Consider the following 19463-nt stretch of genomic DNA (forward strand, 5'->3'; position numbering starts at 1 on the left):
GTGCTGTCTCATCATCTCTCTCACACCTACAGAGCACACTGTTATGACAAAATTTTTAACTGAGATTTTACAAAATTCACAAGACAAAATAACTTATCTGCAGTTGATAATATGTAGTCATGTCATAGTAATAAATCCTACCTGCCTCAAGTGTTCTAACTTGGGAAGTAATTCAAGAGAGAAATATTTTGCATGCAGGTTTCTCTCTTATGCCTGAGATCCAAGTATTACCAGTGTACTAACCTAACTGCCTGCTGTAGTACAAAAAGAAAAAAAAAGAAAAAAAAAGAAAAAAAATAAAAATGGAAAATTACAGAGTAAAAAGAATAAATTATAGATTCAAAACTTTCTCAGTGGCCACCAAGTTTTCATTCTAATTTGTTTGAAACCTCCTACTGAAAAAAACATGAAGAAATGGAAATGTCATAAAAATCAACTACACTGTGCTTCCTAGTAACTGTTACAATACTGTCAAAAAATCTTACAAACTAGAACATTTTGGGGACTAAAGCTTTCTATTCTGTATGAAGTAGTATTAATTTTTCATACTTAATTAATATATTGGCAAAAGCAAGCACAAGCTCTATTTCCAACACTCACATCTCAAATGCAATTACTCTTCTATTGATATTGTTAACACTAAACATAATTTGCGAATTAGTGCAACCAATTTACAAATTCTTTCCCAAGTAATCACAATATAAAATTCCATTGTTTCACGCCTGATGTTTCCAAATGAGAAGTCATGTAAGCTATACAATTCAGTTAGCTTTTTTTTTCTTTATTCTTAAATGATTGACTGGAAATCAATCTAAATTATTATAGCTAAGCAGTAAAGAAATTAAAATGATAAAAATATTTCTCCTGCTGACATATGTAGTATCCCAAAGGAGATCCAGAGGCTGAAGAGAAAATTCTCTGTATGACTGAGAAGAAAAAATACATTAATCCCACTAATTTCAATAATGACTTCATATTAACATGCAAATTGAATATTTAGTTTACTTTCTGGATTTGTTAAATTCTAGATTTCATATGAAACTTAAACCATATGTCTCTGAGCATTTGTAAAATGGGAAAATGAAAAAGGAATATGTTAAAACAGTTAAGAAAAATAATAGCTTGGAAACTCCATTGGAATATCTAGAACATTTTCTCACAGAATCTCAAAGATTGTTAAGGTTGGAAGGGACCTCTGGAGACTAGTCCTACTACCCTGCTAAGCCATGTTCCCACAACATGCTGCATTGAATTGCAACTATGCAGATTTTTAATACCTCCAGAGAAGATGATGAAAATTTGTATTCATTCTCACTCATCTAGAACTGATTTATAAACTAAAATAAATCTCAAACATTTGTTTAAACAAAATTAAAAATTAAAAAGTTACCATAAAAGAATGGATCATAGACATTGATCATAGAATCATAGAATGGTGAGGGTTGAAAAAGACCATAATGATCATCTTGTTTCAATCCCTCTGCTATGTGTGGGGTCACCAACCACTAGAACAGGCTACCCAGAGCCACATCCAGCCTGGGCTTGAATGCCTCCAGGGATGGGGCATCTACAACCTCCTTGGGCAACCTGTTCCAGTGTGCCACAACCCTCTGTATTAAAAACTTCCTCATAATATCTAAAGCTCCCCTGTCTCAGTTTAAAAGCATTCCCTCTTGTCCTATCACTATCTATCCTTGTAAACAGTCATTCCCCCTCCTGTTTATATTCTCCCTTCAAATATCAGAAGGCCATAATGTCGTCTCACAGGGTCTTCTCTTTTCCAAGCTAAACAAGCCCAGTTCCCTCAACCTTTCCTCATTGGAGAGGTGCTCCAGCCCCTCTGATCATCTTAGTGCCCCTCCTCTGGATCATTATGATTAATAATGTTAAAAGATTATCTAAAGAAGACCAGAGAAACAGATACAGATGTAGGCACTCATTCTTCTCATTTTAGAAATACAAAATGGTTCCAAGTGATAATTATTTGATTCCTTCTCATACACTGAAGAGAAGCACTTGTTTTATATAGTACAGTAGTCCTTGGCACTAGAGTAGTCTGTGAGAGCAGCCTGCAGAGAAGGACCTGGGGGTTCCTGATGGATAAGAAAATAAACATGAGCCAGCAGTGTGTTCCTGCAGCTCGCAAAGCAAGTGGTATCCTGGGCTCCTTCAGGAGAGGGGTGGCCAGCAGGGACAGGGAAGTGATTCTCCCTCTTTGCTCTTTTGAGGCCCCATCTGGAGTACTGTGTCCAGGTATGGAGCCCTTGGTACAAGCAAGTCACAGAGTTGTTGGAAAAGGTCCAGAGAAGAGCCACAGAGATGATCGGGGGCTGAAGCACCTCCCCTATGAAGACAGGCTGAGAGAGCTGAGCTTGTTCAGCCTGGAGAAAAGAAGGCTGTGAGGTAACCTCACTGCAGCCTTTCAGTACCTGAAGGGAGCCTATAAACAGGAGGGGAATAAACTCTTTGAAAGGATGAATAACAGCAGGACAAGGGGAAATGGTTTTAAGTTGAAGGAGGGAAGATTTAGGTTGGATGCTAGGGGGAAGTTCTTTACAATGAGAGTGCTGAGGTGTTGGCTCACCCAGAGAGGTTGTAGATGCCCCTCCCCTGAAGGTGTTTAAGGCGAGGTTGAATGGTGCCCTGGGCAACCTGGTCTAGTAAACGTGAAGTTTGGTGGCCCTGCCAGACAGCAGGGTTGGAGATCCATGATCCTTGTGATCCTTTCCAACCTGGGACATTCTGTGATTATGTGACCAATGCAGACAGAACTTGTTTCAGAGTCTTTTCAAACTCCTCTTTATACTACCACTGAAGTGATTAGTATGATGAACTGTCAAACAACATCTCTCAGTTCCAGTCTAAACTATGAGTTTTATCACTGATGGATGCAATTTTTCAGTCATGGATAGATTTCGTTATTTGTAGTTTTTCATCACTGCAATTTTATTACATTGTGATGTTTCTGACAAATATGAAAACAGTGCTGAGAGACAAGGTGTGAATAACCTACTATGATAAACAGTCAGACAGAAGGAGCAAAATGTATCTGCTCCTCCAAGCTAAGGTCCAGTACATTGAAAAATCTCTAAAGAGGACTTGAATAAGACAAGATAAAATAATGAAGGTATCTTTTTTTTTTTTTTTTTCATCATTTACTACGCAGAAGATAGTATTTATTCATATGTACAATGTAGGTAAATTGTCAAGAAAAAACAACAGGAACAACAACAAGGAAATTAGATTACTTATTCTTTAAATTTTTGAAAATTATTTTTCTCATTGTAATGCCATTGGCATCACTGTTCTAAAAACAGCAAGGAAATGAAATATTTGAAGGCAGAGGTGGTTCTTATTAAATCTCTACAAAGTACAGTTAGTATTGCAAAACTAAGGAATGCTCTTGATTTTTACAGTTTTCTATCACAAATATTTCACCTGAAGACCTAGAAGACTCCAGATAGATACCTGAATCATTGAGGAATTCCCTAACATTACAGGATCCCTAATATTACAGGATAAATGAGAGCTACGATTCAGTGATATTTCAGTGGAAAATAAATAAAAAGGTCAAGTCCACAGCTGTTGGGTTTTTAGTTTTTTTAAGTGATGAAAACTTCTTATACGATAAAAGAGGTACTGATCCACTTCTACAAAAAGTTTGGTTTGTATCTACTTTACTGCTGCTTCCTGGATCAACTATACACGGGAGTAAATAGTGAGATGAAGACAGCTATCTGGTTAGTAATTGATAGGCTTTTTACTAATATGTAGTACCACCCACAGTACTTGCTTTTCAGAATTGGCATGTACAAATACACTTGCTAAATTTATTTATTCTACTTAAAAACAGGTGCAAAATCAATACTGTCAAGTGTATTCTGATCTCCAACATTCCATTCCTGCTGAAAACATATCCCCTGTATATACAATAAACTACACAACAATCTGCACTTCCCCTTCTTAAGAATGGTCCAGGCCATAGAAATTCAACTAATTAGTCCTGCTACCTCTTTTTATGTACTTCTGTTCCTCATGTATAAGCACCTGATGTAAAACATAAGCTTTAGATTTACTGAATGAAGACCCAGTGCTCATTAGAATGATTAATGCTATTAGGAAAAAAAAAAAGGGGGGGGGGGGGGGGGGAGAAGGAAAAAAAAAAAGAAAGAAAGAGAGAATAACAGAAGAACAAGTAATGGCTTCAAAATATTTTTTTTTGTTTATTTTGTAGAGCAGCTACACAAGCCTCCCTTTTTTTATGTGTCAGGTCAATAAGATATCTGTTGTGCTTTTGCACAAAGAACAAAGATGCCTTTATCAGTTCTCAAAAGTCTGTGGGACAAACCATTCACACTGTCAAACCTCCTAAAGTCCTTTCAGCAAATAATGAAATCCAGCACTGACAAATGTCAAAATACTAATTTGTTATATACAGAACAAAAGCAACATTCAGACTTGGTGCCTCATTTCATGTTGTATCAGCCCTTCAACTTGTAAGAACTTCATGGTAGCCCACAGATCATGTAATATTAAAACATAACTGTAAATGGCTAAAACTAGAACAATCTGTTCTCATTACAGTAAGTACTTAACAGTTAAAAGAAGCAAAGCTGTAAACAAAGTCTTCTGGGAACACCTAACACTTTGCAATGTTGAAATTTTCCTCCTTACTGGGAGCAATTTCCAAATAAAATGTTACTTCCAAATGCAGATTCTTTTTCACACACATTTACTTTTACTGTGCTGGTGGAAAAATGAGACTAAATTAGATCATAACTAGTGACAGAAGTGCATTAATGTGCACATAAATTATTGTATCTATTATAAGGGACATGCAGCTATTATTGTTAAATCATATAGAAAAAGGAGAGTTTAACTGCATATAAGCACGCATGTAAATTATTTTATTCATCATACAAGTCATCCTGCTATTATTACTGAACTGCACAGTAAGAACTGGTTTAGTTTGAAATAGTTATTGTGCCTAAAAACCATCCTAATGTCTTATAGTAATGAACTTCATACAATTTCATCCATTTAGCTTTTTTGCACAACCACAAATTAGTTTCTGTCCATCATAAGGACTTACTCAAGTATTTTCCCTGTTCTCTAGGATACTTTCACAGAATGCATTTACCTAATATTTTTTTTAAGGATGCCAAAAAGAAGCAAGCAGCATTGTGTTCTACAAATACCTACTGCATTCAACACTTATGAATACTTCCAACATAGGTAGGTCACTTTGAAAGTTTTTATTTATTTCCATGGAAACTATGACATATACAAATTTGACACAAAATTTGATAGAGCAAATTTTCAGCAGCAAAACCCAATGTAGTCACTACCATTAGCTATGTATTTCACCAGCAATGAACAAGAGCCTGCATGTTGTGTTTATAAACATCTGCACTAGTGAAGGTGACCACTATTACTGTCACCACTGCTGAAACACACTTCCCACTGCCTCACTGTGCTCACATCCACTGTGTGGTCTCCAGAAACATTCATCAAGGGTTGATGAATGTCCATGAATGCCATTTTTTTTCCCACATGGATGTATTCAGTGACACACCTTTGCTTCATATACATCATGTCAGATGCCATTCTGTCAGACTGCTGCAACTGCTGCACAACAAAAACATACTACAGAGTACTGTTGGAAAGGTTCAATTTCTACTTCCATAACACCAGCATCCACCTTTAATGTCATGCGCAAGCATAATAACACAGGAGGCACAACTTCCAGAGCAGCTCTTGTATGTATATGGTCATGTAATTTGTGTTTTGCATATTTATTGAATAAATAATAAAAATAGATAAGAACTTCTGAAGTTATTAAATTGAGGACACTACATTCAACGAAATGGTAAGGGGCATATGATTACTTCAAGATTTATTTTTACAAGTCCAGAAGGATAAAAATAGGCCATTCCCTGCCTCAACAAATACAATGCCATGGGTCAAACGATGGCCTTTTAAATTTTTATTTAAATTTTATTCAGCAGGGATTCAAATAACAATAGAGAAAAAGCAAAGTAAAAAATTTATTTATTACTCCTGTACTTCTCAGAATAATTCCACTGATATACCAATGGCTATTCCTGTCAGAACAGCCTCCACATTTGCTTGTGGTTATTAGCCACTCCCAAGAGCCAAACATTTCCACTAAGTCCAAACAAAGTCAGGTTTCCAGTTTAAAAACAGTGTTAGTTGGATGACAGGTAGTTTCCTTGCAGGCTCAGTTGAATCTGTGTCTTCTCAGATGGTTAAGCTTTTTTTCTATGAATTCCATACAGTCAACATTAATCAAATGAAATTATTTTTCAACTTCAAATTGCATTTGACATCTGTATCAGTTTGAATTTATGAACTTGAAGACTTGAAGAAAAATGTGCAAATTGTGTGACATTTCAGAAAGTGCAGATTGAAGTTTCCAAAGACTTAATAGCTTTTAAGCCAAATCTAGTCACTTTGCTGTAAATTAAGTTAATTTCCATAGTCAGTGTAATTACTTTAAATTGTAGTTGTAGCAGAATTTTTTGACAGTTATAAGAATACTGAGACTTGCCTCAGTTACCAATCAGTGCATATCTGTCAAGAGTACACAACTGTCTGTCTACAATTAAAACTTTGGCAAGGTGGGTTCATGTCATTTTTGGAGCAGAGGATGATTAAAAAGATACATTCCATATTGAGGTTCCATGCTGGATTCTGACTTTAGGTCTATCATACTATCTTAGCCAGCTGTTAACAAAGATGCAAGTAGAAATAAGGAGCTGTTAGCCTCCCCATGGCCTAAAGTGTGAAGGGATGGCATGGCATCTTTCTGCCAAGCTCTATTCCAAACTTTGGAGAGAAGAGCTCATCAGTGACAGAAAAAAGTTCCTCTTCTCCAGCCAACTATATCTCCAGGAGATGAAAAATTAGTTAACTAAGAATTAGCTGCAAACATTCCAGTTACAATGAATTATGTAAATTGGAAAAAGTAAAAGATACAATAGCAACAAGTAGAGACTGTTGGTTTATACTGGCCATAATAACAATTGGCTTGAGTTTCCATGTATGTGCCCAGTGTGTTATTTTTTTTTAAAAAAAGACGTTGCTCAGACTGTAAATACAACTATGTCAATTATACACTCTCTGCCAATAATTCATTTTTTCAGAAAATTATGTGAAACCAAGACTTCATATAGACTGTAATCTTATGGTACAGCTTCATTTTATCCTTTACTTCTTTCTTCCAGTAAAGGCAGATTGGTTCCTTAGCAGCTGTAGATCAGTCATCTTCATGCCAGTAATTGATATATTAGCCCAATGTTGCTGTGCAAGAGTAATGGATTGAAGACAGTTCTCTTTGCACAACCATAAGATGCCTTAGTGTCTCAAATTCACTGCAGAGGAAACATGATACACCAAACTTAATTCATGGGATTAAGAAGGAGGAAATTCATCTGCAAATTTATTTGTTCCAAGACATAACTTACATCTACTGCTTTTACATATATTAGTAGGTAATGTTTAACATTACAAATACATCACACAGAATCAAAATAAAAAACAGTGGCACTCTGCATTACTGTCCTACTGAAGGCACTGAGGAAAATTTTAAACAGCTCATCATCACCTAAAGTTATTTGGAGATAACTTGGTTTCCTCTCCAAACTAAAAAACTGCCTTTGATATGCTGCTTTTTTTCTTTTTTTCTTTTTATCTGAAGCATGTGATGTATGTATAATAGACCCTCAGCTAACACAGACCGGTGATTGTACCAGAAACACTCCTGACAGTGAAAACTGACCTTTTTTTTTTGACAAAACAGCTTTGTATGCAACAAATGATAAAGAATATGCCAACAAATTCACAGTGGTTCTTTACACTTCACAAAACTACACTGAACTTCAGCTTCACACACTTTAAGCAGAAGACAGCAGTTTTAAAAGTAAACTTAAGGATGCTTGAAGTCCTAGAATTATGTAACATAAATTTTAAAATGTCAGAATTTATTTAATTATCTAGAAATATTAGTTCAGCATTATATCATGAATGAGATAGATGATAAAGTAAATAAGATTGCTCAATTTCAATATTCAAAATTAGCCCTAGAAGCCAAAATTATTAACTTGTAATATCATAGCAACTAGTAACACCCTTTGTAAAGCAGAGACATAATATTTGCGATATTATGCAAATAACAAGCAGTCAGCACAAACTAGATGCCTGTCACCTCACAACAAAAAGTACTGCCCTTGAAATTGGAAGGAGTTAAACCATCCCTTATGCTACTACAGACAAAGGAAACATAAGAACCATCAAAAAATAGACATCTCATCCGTTTATTTTCTACAAAACAACTGTATTGCCAAATCCCTCTGACAAAAAGAAAATATGAAGTGTCCTTTTCTCCTTCCTGAAAGCACTCTCAGGAATCTAACCTTCCAAAGGACAGAAAGTTCTTACATATATTTCTCCACCAACTTAAATGAGCTAACTTTTGATCTTTACTAGAAGACCCCTATTATTCCCAAAACAAATCTTCACCAACAACATACTGGCAGTAAGCATGTGTTTGTAAGGAGAAAGTTCACATAAGAATACTCAGACTTCTACAAACCACGTGTCAGTCTGAACTGTATATAACTATATAAAATATAATGATTCGCAACACAACACATGCTTTCACAGAACAAGATATAATATCTTGACAGTACTCTGAAAAAAGCTGTAATTTGAAAGTTTAGCTTTTGTAAAAAAAAAAAAAAAAAAAAAAAAAAGCCCAACACACTACTGGAAAGTAAGCAGAATCAGAAGAAATCTCTCTCTCGATCACTAAAATGTAAAACAAGGCAAATAAATCTCTTTAATTTTACTGTTAAAACTACCATCAAAACGTAAACCTTCAAACATTTGAAAGAAGTGTGAAGGTTTTTAATTCATATTATTCATCTAAAAATTAAACCATGTTGCAATGCTCAGGATGGAACAAATGTTCAGATTAAATTGTTTTGCAAGGATAACAGTTTAATATTTTAATTAAGATCTCTAGATAATTACTTCAGTCATGCACACAGGTAGGAGAATCTGCTTGTGCCTTTCAAAGGCACTTATTTTTTCTATGATGAATGTTTCAAAAAAACACATTTAGACCAAACTATGACTGTTAATCCAGTTTTGAAGTATCATCATTTTTACTTTAAATATAGTGAAACAGACACAAGGGTTACATGATTGTTCTCAGGATACAGAAGTCTACTTTTATTCACTCCCTCGTGGAGATGAGCAACACATCAGAGGAATCTTTTGTGTAAAATAAAAATCTAAAAAAGCGGGCAGTGGTAGAAAAAGTGCAAAAGAAAGAAGTTTTTCAAATGTTTTGTACAAAATAATTCCAATAACCATTCCTCACTGTATTTGATTTATCAGTGCCTTCCCAGTAATAGGTTCAGAACAGAAAAAAACAAGGCATTGCTATCAAATCTGTTGAGATCCTCCCCAAGAAGACTCATAATATCTTCTCTCCCTTCAATAAACTACTCATTGATGTTTATTGAGTGTTCTTAAGAATAGCACTGAACACTTCCAAAATGAGTACTTGGAAACTGACATTGTGACAAAACACTCTATAAACTCAACTCTACCCAGTCTTCTCTTCTTTATACGCATATTAACATGGAAAACCATGAAAATTTGAAGTTTCCAATACATCACGATAGCGTAATAATCCACTGCCGAAGAGACCTAACTCACACTGCTTAAATCTTAGAATAAGCAGATAACAATAGCTCAAAGTTTGACATTTGAGCATTAGTGATAACAACACTCACCAGCCCTGCATTTTCAGCATTCTCATCAATAAGTAGAAAGGAATCAAAATATGAAGAAATCCACTCCACTGCTGAAGGGATTTGCCAGATTTAATATCCATGTGAAGATTAAAACCCCCCTAAGAACTGCATGTATGTATCACATTCAGATGTCAAAAGACTAAAATTATGTGATCAAAGGAGTGATTCCTTGGTTCAGAATAGAAAGGTGAAAAATATCAAAATAATTACTCATAGAGAATTTGACCGTTTCTATCATTCCTATTCCATTCAACAGGCATAGGACTATATCAAAAGTTGTCACAATAGCAAAAATACCTTTTCCTCTAGCTTAAGATAAACAAACAAACAAACAAACAAAAACAAAACACAAACACACAAACACAAAAACCAACAAAAAAACAAAGATATCATGATGAAACCAGAGCATTTGAAACTACCAGAACAACAGAAATGAAGCAGCTCACTGATACTTTGTGAAAATTATGGCATCAGCACATGTGTCGTTATGTTCTTACTGTGGTTTTATGCTTAACAACTAAATCCTGAGTAAAGGTATGTATTTCCCCTAGTGTGAAAGAGAGGGGAAAGGGGGCCTTTTTATATCATTCTGTTTTGATGAATCACTAACATTTTTTGTGCCTTTTTTTTTTTAAGCAGGAAAACTAATATATAAAAGCAAACAAAAAAACTTGTCACTGTGTAATAAGTGGACACAGGAATTTCAAATTAGATTTAAAACTGACTCTGCTGGAAAGTTTAGCATCTACAAGCAGGGCTAAAATACTTTTATTTTTAAAACCCATTTCTATGACAACTGCACTAAAAGTGTTTGAAATCAATAATAGACTACATTTCCCTCCAGAAGTTCCAGATCTGGAAGCATCTGGCAGATGCCCTTTAAATCCTCCTTTATGTTATCAGCATTGGCTGGAAGCCAGAAGAAATATACATAACTACAGACAAGCTCTTTATGCTCACTAAGATCCTTAACTTTCAGCTGCTTCCTTTAAGACTTCAGTAACCTGGTCATAGCAATTTCATTCTACCACACGAATAAGCAGAAACTGATCCAAAACACTGGTGCTGATTCAAGTCTGTATGTTTCTGCGTACCTGCTAAAAGTAAACACAAAGCTTTTTAGCTGACTGACCAGAGCTTAGACCATTTTTTATTTTAAAAAAATACGTATTTTTTCTGGAGCCTTAAACCACATCTCAGATATTTCTCTCCAACCAATTCCTGTGGCTCACTAGAACATTTGTCCTTCAAAGTACTGTCAGAAAGATCTGCTGGTACTCTAATCCAAAATAGAACAAGCTATTTAAGCATATACACATGGGAACAAACTCCATTTTGGGTCAAGAACCAGCAACATAATGTCCCAGACAGCTGTAATGCTTCTATGAATATGTGTTCTGTATAAGATGAGTGAGTCATTGAGACAGAGATGTATCAGAAATCTGGATTTAGACATAAAATAGCCTAATAAAGGAAAATCTCCAATATATGATGCTGATTTGTTCAGTATATGTAGGATACATTTTTTATCAAGAGATTTTGTATTGTACTATTTTTAGACTGAAAATGTTCAAAGGCATGTATTTTCCTTCCTTTTAAACACTGAGTAGCTAAAGCTGAATTATAGTATCATTCAAATAACCCAGCCCACAGCTTAATGTCAATAATCACTTAGCTTAATAACTCACAAAGATTATCAGCTGGTTTTTTTTTGTTTGTTGTTGTTTAGAAAGATTCTTCTTCAATAAAAAATATATGTATTTAATATATGTATTTAAATATACAGTTGTTCAGTTAATGTCAACATAGGCAGAAAACTCTTAAACACATACATTGGACTGGTAAAATGCAAAAATGTCAGCAGCCTTAGAACAGAAGAAGAATTTAGATCATAAATATGTTGCTGTCTGCCTTCTCATTTTCCCATTTACTGCAGTGCTGTGGCTGTATTTGATAATTTGACATAGAACAAAATTTGAGCTGGTCAGACTACAGAAGCAGAAACAGCAGTGCAGGAGACAAAACAAAGCATGTAACAGACTGAGGCTCCCTAAACATACGTGGACTGGCTGCATCATAGCTGCAGCAGTTACCTTATTTATTTGTTCTCATCAGATCAGCTATTTTCAAAGACAGCTGAAAAAGAGAAAAATGTAAAGAAACTCAAAATTCAGTAACTTGAGGAAATCATCACATTTCTGTGTTGGCTATGTTCAGAGCCCTTTTAGGGAATACCTTACAGAAAAATGAAATAAAGTTATGTTCAGACATTATACTCATTTGAGAAAATGCTTAAGCCCAATTTCATTCCACAAGTACACAGTCAGAACAGACACTCCAAAGAGAGTGTACTTCCTAATAAGAAAGGAAGCTGGCTATGACAGACATGGAGAAGGCTGAAGTACTGAAAAAGTTCTCTGACTCATTGCACACTGGCAGCCAGGTTTTCATGTCTCTCACATGCCCAAACCACATATTCCTGAACATCTAGGTGGGAGCTCCCACTGTAAGAGAAACCCAAGTCTGACACTACTTTACGAGATCGAATGTTTACAACTCTATGAGACCTGATGACACATAACTCAGTGTTCTGAAGGATGTGGCTGAAGTGGTTGCCAAGCCATGCTCCATAATATTTGAGAAGTCATGGCTGTCTCCAGTGACTGGAAAAAGAGAAACATCACTCCCAGTTTCAAGGAGAGATAGGAAGCCATGAGGAACTACAGGCCAGTGTGCCTCAACTCTGCCTGGCAAAATTATGGAACAGATGCTCCTGGAAGATATGAGGAATGAGCAGACGATCCAAAACAGCCAAACACAGGCAGATAATTTCTGACCAGCCTGGTGGACTTTTACAGTGGAGTAACAGCATTGGTGGGCAAAAGAAGGGCAACTGTTATCTGCCTTGACTTCTGCAAGACCTTTGACATGCTTCCACACTAAAAAAACTGGAGAGTCATAGGTTTGAAAAGTAGACTGGTGGATAAGGAAGTGATTTGAAGGTTGCAGCCAGAGGATTGCTGTCAATGGCTTTGTGTCCAGGTGGAGGCTTGTCATAAGTGGGGGTCCCCAGGAGTCTGTCCTGGGACCAGCACTCTTTAACAACACTGATAATAATAGCATGTCCCATCAGTGACACAGATGATGGGATTGAGTGCACCCTCAGCTAACAACACCAAGTTTAGTGGCACAGTTGACACAACAGAAAAAAGGATGTAATTCAGAGGGACTGGACAGGTTTGAGAAGTGGATCCATGTGAACTTAATGAGGTTCAACAAGGCCAAGTGCAAGGTGTTGCACTTGGATCAGGAAATCCCAGTTACATGTACAGTCTGAGCAGAGTGAGGGAGGTAACTGTCCCCCTCTTGAGTCCATAACTGGAGTACCATGTTCAAGCCTGGGGACTCCAACACAAGAAAGATGTGGAACTGTTGGCACAGGTCCAGAAAAGGGTCATTAAAATGACTGGAGCACCTCTGCTGTGAAGACAGGCTGAGGGAGCTGGACTTGCTTAGTGTAGAGAAGGCTCTAGGGAGATCTGACAGTGATCAGCAATAATTACAGGGAGCTTATAAGCAGGAAGTAAATCAATGTTTAAAACAGGTAGATAGGACAGGAGAGAACACTTTTAAACTAAAAGAAGAAAGATTTAGATTAGATGTCAGGGGAAAATTTTTCACTGAGAGGGTGGTGAAGCATGGGAACAGGCTGCCCAGATAACCTGCGGACATCCTCTCCCTGGAGGTATTCAAAGCCAGGCTGGATGTGGCACTGAAAAGTCTCATCTAGTACCTGTTTTTGTGGTTGGTAACCCTGCCCATGGCACAGGACTTGGAACTAGATGATCTTTGAGGTCCCTTCCAACCCAATCCACTCCATGATTGATATTTTTCAGATGTACTGTGTTTGATTCCTGTTATTTCAATGGGAGACAGCTATGTATCTCAGGATATAACTTAATTCTAGTACATACTAAAATCTTTATATCTTAATATCTATGTATTCTAATAGCTTTTATGATTCATAGGTATAAAACACCATTCAACACAAAAACCTGTGGTGGAGTTTTAAATAGAAGTTTTGTTTTGTTTTTTTTTTAAAGAATAATGTTAAAAGAGAAACCTGACAGCAGACTTTTGATACACACAAAAGTGTCTATCCACATCCAGAACTCAAACAGGAGAGACTAAATTCAGCTAAATATAACAGATCAGCTCACTGACATGTAATTGTCAGTACAAATATGTTGTCTGGCAAAGAACATATTTCTTACAAAAAATAATTGCATCCAAACATGTTTCTGGAGTATTAGTGGAATCTAATAAATGAGCAGAAGTTGATACTTCTTGAAAGAAAGCATGAATTCTTTTTCAGCAATGGAATCACATGAATAATTGCTACTTTTTAAACATCTTTCTCATGAGAACTACCTCTAGCTTAAACTCTGCCAGTTTGTTCTTACATACATACGCCCATGAAGCAAGCATACCCTGGGAAAGCATACCCTGCACCATCTGCGTAAGACAAAAGGGTCAAGGATAACTTCAGCATACTGATGGCACAGAAGCAGAGACCGTCTTAGTGTCTGTTGCTGGTCCCAAAGAAACTTTACACAAAGAAATTGCAAGAAGAGAACCTTTCAAGTCATATTAAGAAACAGACCTAATTCTCTGGAATCTTAAAAAGGAATATATGCAATTACCGCCCAGAGCTTCACCAAAGTATTTCGGAAAAATACACTGCTCTCTGCAATTAGTACTAAGACAAGAAAACCTTAAACCATCTGTATTCGCAAGTTCTTTGTCCAACAAATGTTCCAGGCCTATTTTAACATGAAGTGATATGAAATAATCAAGTGCTGGCCTTTGCCATAGGTGCTTTCCTGTTCCTTTCTGACTTTTGTTCTCTTTGACAAAAGGAGTAAGAGAGTTGGTATTCTTAATTATATTGTTAACACGGACAATTTAACAGGCAAAACACAACCTATCTGAAAAGAAAACACATGCTTCTCAACCAAAAAGTGATAATAAGACTGTCAGTGCTAGATCTCTATCTTCTACATTAGTTTATCCATGCCATAAATGGCAATGGATTGTTCTCAGCTCACAGGTAGCAACTCCCTCAGCAAAACCATGACCAAAGAAAGGAAATTATCTTGGGGCTGCTTGCCTCTTCATGGCATAACCGTGGAACTACAACAGCAGCCTATTTTAGCACAATTCTTTCTGTCTGAACACTGAACACTTCAACTAGTTGGTGGGTTGTTGGTTTTTTTTTTTGTTTTTCTTTGTTTGTTTGTTTGTTTTTTAAATTGTTTTTTATTTGATTGTTTTTGTTTTTTTTCTGAGAATTACACACTGGGTTTTAAAATGCTACATATAACATAGCCCTTTTTTTTCTTCTTCTTTTTTCTTTTTATTTATTTATTTATTTGGTCTAATTTCTATGGAATGAGTGAGCAGCAGCATAATCACTTAGATTTCATGTAACACAAGTGCATGCACATACTGGTCTTATTTAGAGCTTTTTGCATACAGAGTTGATTCAAAAGCACCACATAAGATAAGAAGGACTTTCTTCAAACTTAATTTTTTAATTTACTTCAGAAGTTTAGAAAGAAAAAGAAGACTGAAAGCCTCAAAATGCCTGACCTGAGAGGTTCAAGGCAGAACACAACAAAAAGCTAGATGTACACAAGGTACAGATTCTATTTTTTTAAATTTTTTTTTATTTTTTTGTCCAGAAAAAGCTGCTTCTACTCAAAAGCATATGTGCAAGTGTGTCCCTAAACTTGAAGATTTATATGGACAGTCTTTCATAGGAGGTACTCACTGGAACCATGAGAAGGCAGATAATTCTACAATAAAAGCAAGGACAGTTTCATATCCTTTTAAGTTTCACTTAGTCCACATACAGCTAACTGCTGTTATGGCAAAAATATTGAGACCCAGAGTTTTCATAGTGCCTATAAGATCCTAAGGATATTTACAAACTACGTACACAAACTGCATAAACACTGTCATCCACAGTAATCACCTTAAATAACTCCATTACTGTCAGGCTACTACTTGTCCAGCACGGTTGAAAAGCCTGCTACACAAACAAGCCATTGCTTGCAGAAAAAATTGCTCGTTTAGTCTCATGACAGGAACCTGCATGTAAGATGAAACAACTTGGTCATACACCTGATACCAAACATAAAGTACACAACCTATTCTCTCATTTGCACTTTTCTGGATGCATTCACAGACAATTATCTCTGAACATAAACAAACCAAATCAGACAGCTGATTTATTCAGGCAGGTTATCAGCAATATGATCTCATTAACACAGCAGATAATTTGGATTGCAGAGTTCATATGGAGATAAACACTAATAATAAAAAATAAACAAATAAATAAATAGAAAAACAAATAACAAACAACAACAACAACAAAACAGGCAGCAATTATAAATTGTCTTAATTTTAGGGTTTTAAGTTTTTTTCAAACATCCATCTACCAGAAGCACTGATACTTGAAGGAAAAAAGTGTTTGGTATACCTCAACTTAAAAGCACACTGCAATTATGTACTCTGGTTTTCACTATGCGTGCAGCTTTTGTGGAAACCATACTGATACTCCATATTAAAAAGATTTATTTAAGTAGATATATATTGTATATTCCAAACATAAACTTGTTTCCAAGCAATGTAAGAAGTATGTAAACTGACTTCTCAAAAAATCAGAGAGTAAAGTATGCACATGAAAACACAAAGTAGTATGCATACATGGAAACCAAAATGTTAAAATGGTGTGAGAAGGTGGCTAAGATTTTTAGCATCTGACATTTCAATCAATTCAAAAACAGAAAAAGATCAGTGTAATAGGAGTTTAAAAACAGGAAATATTTATTCTTACATCAATTTGGAATGTTAGAAGTGAAACTGAATCAGAACGAAGACTTTCAAGAGATCAAGAACAGCATCTCAGAAATGCTTTGCATTTGCAGAAATACTACAGGAGATTAAAATATCTAAAACTATTTTTTGCCATTCTAACCATTTGGCTTCTCTACCCTTGATATCTAAGCACTGATCCATATGTTATGAAGTCAGAAACAAATCACTATGCTCTCCAGATATAAAAGCATACCTCCTACTGACATCAGCAAGAGCCCTGTAAAAAAATCTTAAACCAGTATATAACCCAGAAGTCTTTAAAAATAATAAAGAGATGGTGTAAATCTCAGACAAATGGCTGTTCTTCTCTCTCTTTTTGAGCATGTGATACCCATTAACATTACTATGATCTACGCATATATTTCAAAAGAGCAGAATATATTATACAAAATCAAAGCTTTCTAAGCCAGACTACAAAGGGCAGTGACCTGAGGAGAGCTTAGTTCTTTCTGAAAAAAACTGAATATTTTCAGCTGCTGATGGAAACTGAGAGTACACAATTGAACTATGAACCATTACCTGACCTAGTAAACACGGAAGTTTGGTGGCCCTGCCAGGCAGCGGGGTTGGAGCTTCATGATCCTTGAGGTCCCTTCCAACCTGGGCCATTCTGTGATCTGTGATTCTGAGACTCTGCGAACAATGATCAGCCCTGAGACGAAACATTCAGGTGATAACACATTCTGAAACTATTTCCAAGATATTGCCAGTAAGCATTCCTTTTATCAGAGGACAAACTACTAAATATATCACAGGTTATTTGAGGAATGATAACTACATAGAATTCTGACTGCTTCATGAGACTGACAAGTTACAGCAGCTCTGAAAAAATCTTTGGGAGTTGAGACAGTGACAACTTAGTTTTAAAGCACAGTAAAGACAGTGCACCATAAAAAAATTGTGATCTCTAGAGATGACAGTAGTTTGCTTTGCTAAAATGCAGCTATAATATCTTTGTGTCATCTTTCAAGTGACATGAAGACCGTACACATTAAAGAAATCTACATTAAAATTCATTCTAAGTAACAAAAGATCAGCAGGAAAAAAAATGAACTGAAACTCAAGAGTTGCACAGCTTATGTTTTGTGTAACTTTTAATGGTCTATTATCACAACAGTGTGATGTATGTGAATACTCAGTATAAGTAGAGATAAATGTAATGATGGAAATTTGATCTTTATCTTGACCATCTAATTGTTCTGCTTTCAAAGCAGTTATTATTGGAAAGGTATTTCTGTTCTGACACATTCTGCATCCTTGTTGAGCAGAAAGCCACACTGTTTAGAATATGGTTTCATCTGTGAGTTCAAACATCTGTCTATTTTAGGACAAATTATTACAACAACCTAAAAAGAAGAGCTCATAAACAAATAAAGCTGTCACAAAATAAGAACAAGATCAATTCTGTGATTTCACAGGACAGGATCATATTACAAAATAAGACAAGCAAGAAAAAGACAAGTAAATATGACAACGCATTTTGAAATAGAACACTATATATACACTGCTTGTTTTTACCATCCTTGAACACTGCAATAACCAGCAATTTATACTGCAAATATAATAAACTCAGATAGGGTGTTTGAGCAGCGTTATACAGACATTCTTAACTAAAAGTTCTTAAGTCAGGAGATGTCATACATTTTTATGCATAATTTAATTATTTGCTGAATTGTTTTCCAAAAGATCATCTATATTGCCCCCTTAAAGTCAAACAACTTAAAAATATCTCAGAAAAGGAAATCTGTCTTCCTCTTTAAGTAAAATACTATCTAACAATAATGCCTGGAAAAATTCTTTAAATATTTCCATCCGACTTTCTATAAAATGTCACCTCTACTTTCACACACTCTGATTGACTTACTTTTCATTAATCAAATACTTGCAATGAGTCCAAAATCATAGAATCATAGTATTCTTAGAGATGGAAGGACCTTATAAAGATCATCTAGTTTAACTCCCCTGCAAGGGAGCAAGGGACATCCACAGCCTGATCAGGTGCTCAGAGCCTGGTCCAGTCCTTGAATGTCACCAGGCACACGTCATCAACCATATCTTGGGGCAGGCTGTTCCAGTGCCTCACCACCCTCACTTACATCCAACCTAAATGTACCCAGTTCAAGTATGAAACCATTTCTCCTTGTCCTATGAATGTACTAGCAGGTTTCTTTATACTTCCATAATCTGGGGGTACTTTGACTAGATTTCAGTTGAGGTAATGTATTAATGACATCATGGCTAGAAGCAAATTTGGATTCTGTACAGTTTTATAAATCACACTGCAATAAGCCATGTGACTAACATCTGTTGTACACTGTTTTTTCTTTGATCATTTCTCCAAGAGAAAAGCAGAAGAAAAGGTGTTTCTTATTTTGATAGGGAGATATATGTATATATATGCAGTATTATATATTTATGCAAAGCAAGCCTGAGCAACATTTTCCTTGCTCCCAGTAACAAGGCAAAACAGTATGTCCTGTTTCTACTCCCTGGGAGAATTCATTTGGCAAAATTAATTGAATCCTGGTGGCATTTATGCCCTGGATATATTTGTTATCTTGTTTTACTGTGATGTTGATCACCACGGGTTAAATCATCTTAAAAATTTACGTGGTTCTTTTGGTTTTTGTGCTAGTATGATCATCAATGTGCCATCAGCACAGGACACAAAGAGCC

The 19463-nt window shown here is 35.8% G+C and overlaps 1 protein-coding gene across 21 annotated transcripts in view; it reads right to left on the reverse strand.

Moving 5' to 3' along the window:
- AOPEP (aminopeptidase O (putative)) overlaps positions 1-19463 on the reverse strand; it is a 169045-nt gene that overhangs the window by 101488 nt on the left and 48094 nt on the right. For 2 of the 21 annotated variants that reach the window (XR_014939453.1, XR_014939454.1), the window contains exon 7: positions 17312-17439. The exons of 16 other annotated variants lie outside the window; for them this stretch is intronic. Coding sequence is in view for 1 of the 5 variants with exons in the window: in XM_085529088.1 (XP_085385214.1) it covers positions 7310-7394 (85 nt within the window). In the remaining 4 variants the exon portion in view is untranslated. Of the gene's footprint in view, positions 1-7209; positions 7395-17306; positions 17440-19463 lie in introns of those variants that run through there. 3 more of the 21 variants (XR_014939455.1, XR_014939456.1, XM_085529088.1) reach the window with 2 other exon arrangements.

Source organism: Coturnix japonica, chromosome Z (assembly GCF_054131305.1).
Source record: "Coturnix japonica strain WE chromosome Z, WE-NBRP24, whole genome shotgun sequence".
Classification (NCBI taxonomy): Eukaryota; Metazoa; Chordata; class Aves; order Galliformes; family Phasianidae; genus Coturnix; species Coturnix japonica.